Source organism: Panthera leo, chromosome E2 (genome assembly GCF_018350215.1).
Source record: "Panthera leo isolate Ple1 chromosome E2, P.leo_Ple1_pat1.1, whole genome shotgun sequence".
NCBI lineage: Eukaryota > Metazoa > Chordata > Mammalia > Carnivora > Felidae > Panthera > Panthera leo.
Window position 1 is genome coordinate 16,293,207 of NC_056693.1, and position 11,710 is coordinate 16,304,916.

General features: G+C 36.7%; 1 protein-coding gene across 5 annotated transcripts in view; it reads left to right on the top strand.

Moving 5' to 3' along the window:
* ZNF527 (zinc finger protein 527) overlaps nt 1–11,250 on the top strand; it is a 32,400-nt gene extending 21,150 nt beyond the window's left edge. For 4 of the 5 annotated variants that reach the window (XM_042920088.1, XM_042920090.1, XM_042920093.1 and 1 more), the window contains one exon: nt 7,549–11,250. In XM_042920088.1, coding sequence (XP_042776022.1) covers nt 7,549–9,122 — 1,574 coding nt within the window. In that variant the 3' untranslated portion in view covers nt 9,123–11,250. The remainder of the gene's footprint in view (nt 1–7,548) is intronic. The other variant, XM_042920089.1, reaches the window with a different exon arrangement.
* The last annotated feature ends 460 nt before the right edge of the window (nt 11,251–11,710 follow it).

Sequence of the window (11,710 nt, forward strand, 5' to 3'; positions counted from 1 at the left end):
AAGAGACTGTCTTTTTCCATTAATATTCTTTCCTGCTTTGTTGAAGATGAATTGACCATATACTTGTGAGTTCATTTCTGGGTTTTCTATTCTGTTTCATTGATCTATGTATCTGTTTTTGTGCCAGTAACCATACTGTCTTGATGATTACAGCTTTATAATATAACCTGAAGTCTGGAATTGTGATGCCTCTAGCTTTGCTTTTTCTTTTTCAAGATTACTTTGGCTATTCGGGGTCTTTTGTGGTTCCATACAAATTTTAGGATTGTTTTTTCTAGCTCTGTGAAAAATGCTGTTGGTGTTTTGATATGGATTGCATTAAATGTGTAGATTGCTTTGGGTAATAATAGACATTTTAACAACATTTGTTATTCTTCTGTGGCTCCTGTAATATGAATGTTACTACTTTTGATGGAGTCACTGAGTTTTTGAAGTCTATTCTTTGATCCATAATTCTTTCTCTCTTTTGTTCAGCTTCATTATTTTCCATTATTCTATCTTTAATATCACTTATTTGTTCCTCTGCTTTTTCCATCCTTGTGGTCATTACATCTATTCTGTTTGGATCTCAGTTATTGTATTTTTCATTTCCCACTGATTGTTTTTTAACTCTTATATCTCTGTGGTAAGGGCCTCCCTGAAGTCTTCCATTTTTTTTCTCAAGCCCAGTAAGTATTCTTATGATTGTTTCTTTAAATTTTCCATCAGGCATATTACTTATGTCTGTTTCCATTAGATCTCTGGCTCTGACCTTGTTCTTTCTTTTGGGATGAATTCCTACACCTTGACATTCTGTCTCTGACTTCTTCTGTATGTTAGAAAAGCCTGTTATGTTTCCTGCTCCTGAGAGTAATGGCTTTATGAAGAAGAGCTCATATAGTGTCCAGGGCATGGCGCTTCAAGGAATGTCTCTGGTGTGTACTATGTGCCCTCTGTTGTTATGTTTTTTGGCTGCTCTTTCAGGCCAGTCATCTGCAGAGGCTCTCCTTGCCTGCAGTGGGCAGTGTTTGGTCCTTGGCCAGAATGTAGTGAGTTTTAACTAGATGTGATTATGTACCTGAAACTATGTAACATTATGTGTCAGCTATACTCAAAAACATTTTTTTTAAATCTCTTTCAACACTCATTAAAATTTTTTTTGAAAAATGTTTATTTATTGCAACTACATGGATAGAACTAGAGGGTATTATGCTCAGCGAAATTAGAGAAAGACAAATATCACAGGACTTCACTCATATGAGGACTTTAAGACATAGAACAGATGAACATAAGGGAAGGGAAGCAAAAATAATATAAAAACAGGGATGGGGACAAAACATAAGAGATTCCTAAATATGGAGAACAAACAGGGTTGCTGGAGGGATTATGGGAGGGGGGATGGGTTAAATAGGTAAGGGGCATTAAGGAATCTACTCCTGAAATCATTGTTGCACTATATGCTAACTAATCTGGATGTAAATTTAAAAAATAAAGTAACAATAAGAAAATGTTTATTTTTGAGACAGAGAGAGCATGAGCAGGGAAGGGGCAGAGACAGGGGAAGACACAGAATCCTTAGCAGGCTCCAGACTTGGAGCTGTCAGCACAGAGCCCAATGCAGGGCTCAAACTCACAAACCGTGAGATCATGACCTTAGCTGAAGTTGGACACCCAACCAACTGAGCCACCCATCCACCCCAACAGTATTTTAAGTTTTTTAAAATATATATTTTTTTATTTGAGTAAACTCCATCATCCTGAACACAGTCGAAGGGAATCTTATGGAAAAAACACATGGAAGGATTCCATATCTATCTGAATATGTATGAGAGGTGCAGCTAAGGACCAGCTAACATTTTCCTTTTTTTTTTTTTTAAGTAATCTCTACACCCCATGTGGGGTTTGAACTTACAATCCCAAGATCAAGAGTCACATGCTCTACTGACTGAGCCAACCAGGCACCCTTTTCCTTTTTTCTTTTATTAAAAAAATTTTTTTAATGTTTATTTTTGAGAGAGACAGAGACAGAGACAGAATGTGAGTGGGGGAGTGGCAGAGGGAGAAGGAGACTCAGAATCCGAAGTAGGTTCCAGGCTTAGAGCTGTCAGCACAGAGCCTGATGCAGGGCTGAAACCCAAGGACCGTAAGATCATGACCTGAGCTGAAATTGGATGCTTAACTGATTGAGCCACCCAGGCACCCCTCCTTTTTTCTTTTAAATAGAAATAATATTTATTAGAAAATATTCAAGCAATTAACAAATGTATAAAGTAGAAAGTATACTCTCTCAAGATATCATCCAAAGACCACTCCTATTCATGGTTGGATCTGTATTTTTCTACAATGTCTCTTGCACAGATACACACACACACACACACACACACACACACAATTTTTATATGCATCTATTTTCAACTTGCTTAAAAAAAACTTTTTTAACTTAAAACATTGTATTGATGAGGATGTGGAGAAAAAGCAACCCTAGTGTACTGCCAGTGGGAATGTAAACTGGTACAGCCACTGTGGAAAACAGTATAGAAGTTACCCCCCAAATTAAAAGTAGAAATACCATATGTTACAATAATTCCACCAGTGAGTATTTACCTGAAGAAAATGAAAACACTAATTCAAAAAGATATATGCACCCATATATTTATTGCAGCATCATTTGTAATAGTCAAGATATAGAAGTAACCTGAGTGTCCATCAATAGACAAATGGAGAAGTAAGATATGGTGTATATATGCACAATGGAATATTACGAAACCATAAAAAGACACAATCTTGCGATTTGTGACAACACTGATGGACCTCTACGGGGCATTATGCTAAGTGAAATAAGACTGAGAAAGACAAATACCATATGATTTTACTCAGAAGTGGAATCTAAAGAAACTAAAACAAAAAGCAGAATCAGACCTATAAATATGGAGAACAAACTTATGGTTGTGAGAGAGAAGTGGGGAAGGGGATGAACTACAGAGCTCTTTGCTCTGTTCTCTACATCCCATAAGCTTGCGTGCTTCAGGTGTTTCTCTTGACATTTCCCTATAATATTAGAGAATTTTACAAGTCACCCTGGTTGAGTCCTTTCCTAGGGATTTTAATGAAATGAAGGTATAAAATGCAATGCTTAGGTCATATTATTGGTCCGGAAACTTTTTTTCTTCAGAATTTTTTTTTATATTATTGCTCATTTTTTGCCATGAATCCTTTAAAATAATTTCATAAGTTCAGAAATAAAATCCTTGATTTTATAAAAATAAAATTCTGATCGAAACTGACCTGATACAAATTAAGTTGGGGTAAACAAGCATGTGTATCCATTTTTTTTTTCTTTTGGTACAGTTATATCTTACATTTTTATTTACTTAAATCTTTGAAAAAATCTTTGAAATAATTTCATACCATTTTATGGGACCTTTTTGGTGTTTCTATATACCATGTTCCCTTCTCTCTTCCAGTCACTTCTGTACCAATTGTAATCTCATTTCCTTTACTTCAAATTCTCTTGCATTGTCTTACCACTTGCAGTCTGGCTTCTACCCCTCTAATTTTGCTAAATCCAGGTATCTTTATTTTTCTACTTGTCAGCATACTGAGATGTATAAGATAGTTCTGCTATCCTTTTTCTCTGTCCAAAGTTCTGTTTCTCTCTCCCTTTAACCTACTCCTGTCCCTATTTTTCTGTCTTTTCCTCATTCAAACATAAGATCTTTGTCATGTTACTTTGGATCTCTATCCAGTGCTGTCTAGTAGAACATTCTGTGAGGATGGTTATGATCTGTGTTTGTGCTTTCCAGTATTGTAGCCACTAGCCATATTTGGCTGTTGAGCACTTGAAATATGACGAGGCATTACTGAAAAACTGAATTAAATTTTTTTTTATTTTAATGAATTTAAATATGTGTTGAATTGCCATATGTGGTTAGTGGCTACCATATTGGACAGCATAGCTCCATACAGGTTTTGTTTTTGCTTTTTGGTTTTATTTTTGGAGAGAGACAGAGCACAAGTAGGAGAGAGGGACAGAGAGAGAGAATCCCAGGTAGGCTCCATGCTCAGTGTGGAGCCTGATGCGGAGCTCAATCTTATTACCCTGGGATCATGACCTGAGCTGAAATCAAGAGTCAGATGCTCAACTGACTGAGCCACCTAGGTTCCCCTCTATATGGCTTTTTAAAGGTGAAGATCCAATCTCTAAGTCTATGGGTCATTGGTCAGTCAGGCTATTCATTGGAACATGAATTCTGGGCTTTAGCAGTAAACTTTCTCCTTAAGATTTCTCCTTAGGTCCTGTCCTTTTTTCCCCAGATTTCCTACTAGAATCTTCTGGGTTTCATGCCAGGAGATTACTTACTTCATCAGGATATCTACCAGTTTGTCTACTGCTCATCAGCTCAGCATGTGAGAGACTCTACAGTCTAGTAAGAAAGAACTTTTCCTCTTCCAACAATAAATAACAATGCTTAATACTTTTTGTGCAGTTCTGATTGGATTCCAAAGTTGATCATTCTTTGATTTTTAATTTCATCCATTTGTAGATTATAATTAGTTGGAAATCACACATCTCTAATTGAAATCACACATCTCTAATTGCCTGGATATATTTTAACCCCAAAGGGTTTACTTCTCCCATTCTGTGTCTTGCCACTTGACCATCAGTCTATTTCATAATCCCTTTTCAGACATAATGGTGTACGTATAAGAATAACTGAATGAATACATATTAATTTGTTTCATTGTGTGATAAGTGTCACTGAATACCTATAATGAACCAGATACTCCTAGATATTTTCTAAATTTATTATCCTTTATTCTTATACCATACTAGTAAGGTCACCTCATTTTGCCTGCTGTGAAACTGAGGCTTAAGAGGTGGGTTAATCAATTTGTTAAAGGTAGAATAACTAGCTAGCTAGATGCAGAAGTAGGATTAAACTCGCCTATGACCCAAAACCCTATGTTGTTTCCATTGTGACACATGGATGCCCATTTGGCTCTCTCCCAATTTACCTGAATCCATAACTTCCCTTTTCCCCTCAATCACTGATATGAGTGAGTTGTCTTCTCTCTTTTGCTGAATGTCACCATAATATCTTAATACCACTGATTTCTAAGTATTTCTCTACTCCAAGCATAATGAATATGTCTTCCTTCATACTTACTTCTTGCTGTATACTTTCCCTAGGCTATACTCTATACTTTCCCCTGGAGTGCCCTATATGGAGTTCCTTCCCCTATAGTATTCATTTGCCTAAGTACAGAATATCTTTTTTTTTTTTTTTCCACAAAAAAGCTTGGAGCTCTAGGCATCTGGTTGGAGCTCTAGGCATCTGATGTTGGAAAATGTTTGTAGTCTTCTCCCATCAGTCTTCTTTTACTCAGCATTACAGTAGGTATTGTGTAAAGCTTCTGGAATAGAGAATAGGTTTATTCTTGGTAAGAGGAAATGTAGTGACCCTAGGTGATGAATATAGGAAAGGAGGTTCTAGGAGAGTTGGTGAGGGAACAGAATGAGTTTCTGCCAAAAAAAAAAAAAAAAAAAGAAAAGAAAGAAAAGAACAACAGTGTAGACCTAACAGAGGATAAGTGAACAAATTCCTCTCAGGCCTTGGTTGAGATAGAGCCCCAAGTATGAGAAAATCTGTGGCTGTGCATAGGAGGGATAGGTAGGGATGGGGCTTTCCTTGAGTGGAGGCTGTATTGGAAAGAAGAAAGATACAGATGCATAATGTGTTCTTTGCTTTTTAATTTGTGCTGACCTGGGCTGGAAGCAGCTTTTCTTTCAATAGATGGGATGCGGTTCTGGAAAAGACTATATCTAATTAACTAAAAAAAAAAAAAAATGCTAACATGTACAGTTCTAAAATAATCCCTGTGAATATCAAAACATGAAAGTGACTGTTAATAAAATAATCACTGCATTTTGGAAGCTTGATCATAGCCTTGAAAATAAAGCTCAGATTCTCCAGGAATTATTCCTTAACTAAACTAGTGAGTTTTGATCCCTCTTTTCTGACACTTATACTACTAATAATCTGTATCATATTAGCTAGTCCTTCATTATGTGTCATGTTGAATTTTTGTATGCACAAGTTTCACCTCCTTAGAGTTTAAAAAAGGGAGAAGGCCCTGTGTGTGTCTCAGACTTTTTTTCCTCTACTGGATGCTGGGCACATAGTAGTAGATTCTGTACAGTTGAATATATTGGCTGATTATTGTGTGTGACATGAAAAGGACTTTCTCAGGGCTCCTGGGTGACTCAGTTGATTGAACATCCAACTTCAGCTCAGGCCATGATCTCACGGTTCATAAGTTCGAGCCTGCGTCGGGCTCTGTGCTGGCAGCTCAGAGTCTGGAGCCTGCTTTGGATTCTGTGTCTCCCTCTCTCTCTCTGCCTCTCCCCTGCTCATGCTCTGTCTCTCTCAAAAATGGGTAAACTTTAAAAAAAAAAAAAAGAAAAGGACTTTTTCATTTTCCTTTTTTTAATGTTTATTTATTTTTGATAGAGAGAGAGAGACAGACAGAGCACAAGCAGGGGAGGGGCAGAGAGAGAGGGAGACACAGAATTTGAAGCAGGCTCCAGGCTCTGAGCTGTCAGCACAGAGCCCTGACACGGGGTTTGAACTCAAGAACTGCGAGATCATGACCTGAGCTGAAGTCAGACGCTAAGTCACCCAGGCACCCCTCCTTTTTTTTTAAGATTTTATTTTTAAGTAATCTCCACACCCAACATAGGGCTCAGACATACAACACTGAAATCAAGAGTTGCATGCTCCATGCTCCACCAACTTAGCCAGCCAGACTCCCTCATTTGCCTTTTTTTGTTGAGGTCATCTTTTAAAAACAGTTTTCTTTCCATCTTGTCTCAACCAACATCCTCTCCTGAAAATATCAAGTGTCTATTCTGTAGGTAGCATTTTTCTCTCAATGATGAGAAAAGCTGACCTCCAGATTTATTCTAGACACCTAAAAAAAAAAAAACAACCCAAAACCATGATAATTTTTTTCTGGTCCTTGATAAAATCTTAGAAGTTGTTGAGCTTTTTGTTAGCATTCATTCATTCATTCATTCATTCAACAAAATGCTACCATTGTCCTAGGCACTAAATGCAGCAGTAAGAAGAAAAAGAAGTAAACATTAGTCACTGACTCATGGAGCTTTTAGTCTTATGAATAGGACTAGATAGTGAATAGGACTTGAGACTTCAAGGCAGGGAAACTGATTATGATCTAATCAGTTGTTTTCAATTTCTTATTTTCTCAGCCTTTACCTTTGTCTGCATCTAAGTACCCTACATTTTATCTGTATATAAATGTGCTTTGTGCCCTACGTTTCCTCTATCACCTCCTCACCATCACCAACACATATATCTTCCTTTATCAGCTCTCTTCGTTCTTCTTTCTTTGTGTTTTGTTCATATTGCATGGCCATATTTGAAAGGTGTCAAAACCACATACTTTCTCCCCTCCATCCCCCCCCAAATAAATTCTTATTTCTTCTATAACAGTTTTCTCCTTGCAAAGGAAAAAAAAGGACACATTTGCTTTCTTGATATTTTTCAGACTGGGAGTCTTGGTATGAAATCAAGGAATTACCTCCAAAATGGTACATTGATGAAGAGGAAATATCCCAGGGCATGGTAATGGAAAGACTTACAAGTTATAACCTTGAATATTCCAGTTTCAGAGAAGCCTGGAAATACGAGGGTGAATTTGAGCGGCATCAACAAAATCAGGAGAGGCGTTTCAGGCAAGTGACAACTCTTAGGGAAATCTCTGCTGTGAAAAGAGACAATAAATATAACAATTCCGAGAGAAGTGTTCTCTTGAAGTCAGTACTTTCGACACAAGAGAGAGTTCCCACAGTGGAGCAAATGCATAAATTTGATATTTATGATAAAATGTTTCCCCCACATTCCATCCTAATTGAACATAAAAGATTACCTGCTGAGAAAGAATCTTTGATAGATAATGAATGTGAAGAATTCAACCAGAATACATACCTTAGTAAAGATATAGGAAGTCCTCCTAGGGAGAAACCTTATGAAAGTAATGATTTTTCAAATCTCTTAAGTTTCCATTCATTACTTACTCAACATCAGACGACTCATTTTGGAAAATTACCACATGGATTCAATGAATGTGATGATGCCTTTAGCTGTTACTCATTCTTTACTCAACCTCAGAGAATTCACAGTGGAGAGAAACCATACACATGCAATGACTGTGGAAAAGCCTTTAGCCATGACTTCTTTCTCAGTGAACATCAAAGAACTCATATTGGAGAGAAACCCTATGAGTGTAAGGAATGTAACAAAGCTTTCAGACAGAGTGCACACCTTGCTCAACATCAGAGAATCCACACCGGAGAGAAACCCTTTGCATGCAATGAATGTGGGAAGGCCTTTAGCCGTTATGCCTTCCTTGTTGAACATCAGAGAATTCACACAGGGGAGAAACCATATGAATGTAAGGAATGTAACAAAGCCTTCAGACAGAGCGCACACCTCAATCAACATCAGAGAATTCACACTGGAGAGAAACCCTATGAATGTAATCAATGTGGAAAAGCCTTCAGCAGACGCATTGCCCTTACTCTGCATCAAAGGATTCATACAGGAGAGAAACCCTTTAAATGTAACGAATGTGGGAAGACTTTTGGCTATCGCTCACACCTTAATCAACATCAGAGAATTCATACAGGTGAAAAGCCCTATGAATGCATCAAATGTGGGAAGTTTTTTAGGACTGACTCACAACTTAATCGACATCATAGAATACATACTGGAGAGAGACCTTTTGAATGCAGTAAATGTGGGAAAGCCTTCAGTGATGCTTTAGTTCTAATTCATCATAAGAGAAGTCATGCAGGAGAGAAACCCTATGAATGTAACAAATGTGGGAAGGCCTTCAGTTGTGGCTCATACCTTAATCAACATCAGAGAATTCATACTGGAGAGAAACCCTATGAATGTAATGAATGTGGGAAGGCTTTCCATCAGATCTTGTCCCTTAGGCTACACCAGAGAATTCATGCTGGAGACAAACCCTATAACTGCAGTGAATGTGGGACTAATTTTAGCTGTGCCTCAGCCCTTAGACGACATCAGAAAATTCATAATAAAGAAACTCTCTGATTATAACAAGTATAAGGAAGAAAACAGTCACCACTCAGTCCTTACTAAATAAATATCAGTCAATTAATTCTTTGGTTAATGATTCTATGAATGTAGTAAATATGGAAAAAGCCTTCAGTTTATGAGCATCCCTTATTTGAAATAGCCTGAATAGTAGACATCTGTTACTTTTGGATCTGTTCTATGCCCCGTTTGAAATTTACCTCACCCTCATTGCATATCATTCTGATGAAACTATTAATCAGGGAAAGCAGTGGATTGGTCATGGGCTGGCCACAAGCTAGTTAATAAGGGATTGGCAGATGGCCTTGTCTGGACCACTAGAACCCTATAACAGGGTATTGTTATGGATAGTCAGAGAAGATAATGTTTTTCCTGGAATTGCAAGCTGCAAGGACTTTTTTTCCAGGTTAAAAACTCACCAGTAGCCTTTTTGCCACCACATGAGGAAAGCCTTCCCAGGATCAGTCCAACACAGAGAGACAGAAATCTGATGACATTGTTTTATCTTCTCAATTCAATCATGCCTGAAGTCTATACCATCTTTTACTTTTTCATTTTTGTGATACAATAAATTTCCTTTTTTTGCTTAAGTTAATTTGAATTGGATTTTTGCCTCTTGGAATTATAGTACTGATTCATGCACCCTGTATTTGCTACATGTGAGAAAGCCTTAATATTTTATATGGTGTAATTATCCTGAGAAACCTTTTGCTGAAACAAGTTTATGGAAGTTCAATATACAGCCTTCACAAAGCTGAGAGAATTTTTACATTTTATTTGTTGATAAAAGTTAGTATTTATTAGACTGCTTCATAATAAGGATAATTTTTTTAAAAATTCACTTAGTAAAACTCCTTAACAGGCTTTCCCATAAGGAATTAAAATCATCTGTGGTAATGACTCACCGTAGGCCTTTAAAGAAAGAATGACAAGCTGAGAGAAAAGTTCATGAATGGCTCTTCATCTTAAAGGAATTATTTGATTTTCTGTTTACAGTATGGATTTAAATATACTGTGTAATAGAATATAACAGAATTGTAAATGAGGTCTTCTTTTGTGGGTAGATTATAATTTTGGTTTAAGAAATTTTTATCTTGTTTGGAACTAGAGATTCAGACAGACATTACTGGCAGAAAGGATGAGACATTTTCAACTCATGGCGAAGGTAAAACAGTTGGAGCGTAAAATTTTGAGGGCATAAATGATTACCATTCTTCAGAGTAATAAGGCATATGAGGGTATAGGGCAGTATATTCCTATTTTATTTGAGTGGATGTAGGGAAGTAAACTTTGATGATATGGTAATGGGGCCACCTTGAACAGTTAGAACCATTAGAATTTTGGACATTGTCTGGACAGCATCTATGAAAACAACAGAACAAAGGAATTATGAAAGAATAAAGGATTTATATATGCGCATGGAGTGAAACAATGACTACTACTCTTAAAAGTTCTTTATTAGTCAACTTATTCTTACATCTAATACAAATCTGAAAATTTCCCAAATATTAAGACAAATGGCCTTGAAACAACTTAAACCATAGATTTAGTATGATTTAATACTTCAAACCTTGAACAGAAAAAAATGATTATAAAACGCTGCCAAACATAACACATCTAACCTAAAATGTCAAAATCATATGCTAAAAATCCATGTCACTTCTTTATTCTTTCTTATATTTCCTAGGTGTATAGAAATACTTATTTTAATACTTTCTAAGAGTTGAGTAATAACTTATTTTGGAACACTCCCCAAGGTTACAGTAAACTTAACAGGCCTAAAGGAAAAAGAATAATGACTCAGACCAAAGAAGAGTTTGAGTTATTCACTAACTGATTCTGATCTAAGTATGGCACCTGATTTCTTCCTCTGATTGATTGTTTTTTCAATTAAACTTCACTTGTAATGTTGTAAAATCTTTTACACCCATGCCTTTAGCATAGGTGTTTGTACTTATATCTGGTGTTTTACCTCACAGTGAGGTATTAAATTTTATTTATCTGCAACTATACAACCCACTGTCTTATTGTGATATAGTGACTTGATCTTTTAGCATTATTAAAAACTTATGCATTATTGGGATGCCTGGGTGGCTCAGTTAAGTGTCTGACTTCGGCCTGGGTCATGATCTCATGGTTTATGGGTTCAAGCCCTGTGTCGGGCTCTGTGCTGACAGCTTGGAGCCTGGAGCCTGCTTCAGATTCTGTGTCTCCCTCTCTCTCTGCCCCTCCCTTCCTCATGATCTGTCTCTCTCTGTCTCTCAAAAATAAATAAACGTTGAAAAAAATAAAAAAAATTATGCATTATTAGTATCTTAGAGTTATTAGGATCATCTAGAGATTTCTTGTCCAAAGAGATGTGGTTTGAGTTTGTTCAGTTAATTCTCTTTAGAACATGGACTAATTGATTTAAACACAATGGCAAAACCCTTTCCACTTGGTTATTCGATATGATCAATGGTGATGGAACTATTGGATTCCTTTTTTAATCTGGTTATTATGCTGAACATATCTTTCTGCCTTGTCGGTTTATGCAATTTTTGCTTCTCATATTTAAAAGTTTTCTTTTATTTACTCTTGATTAA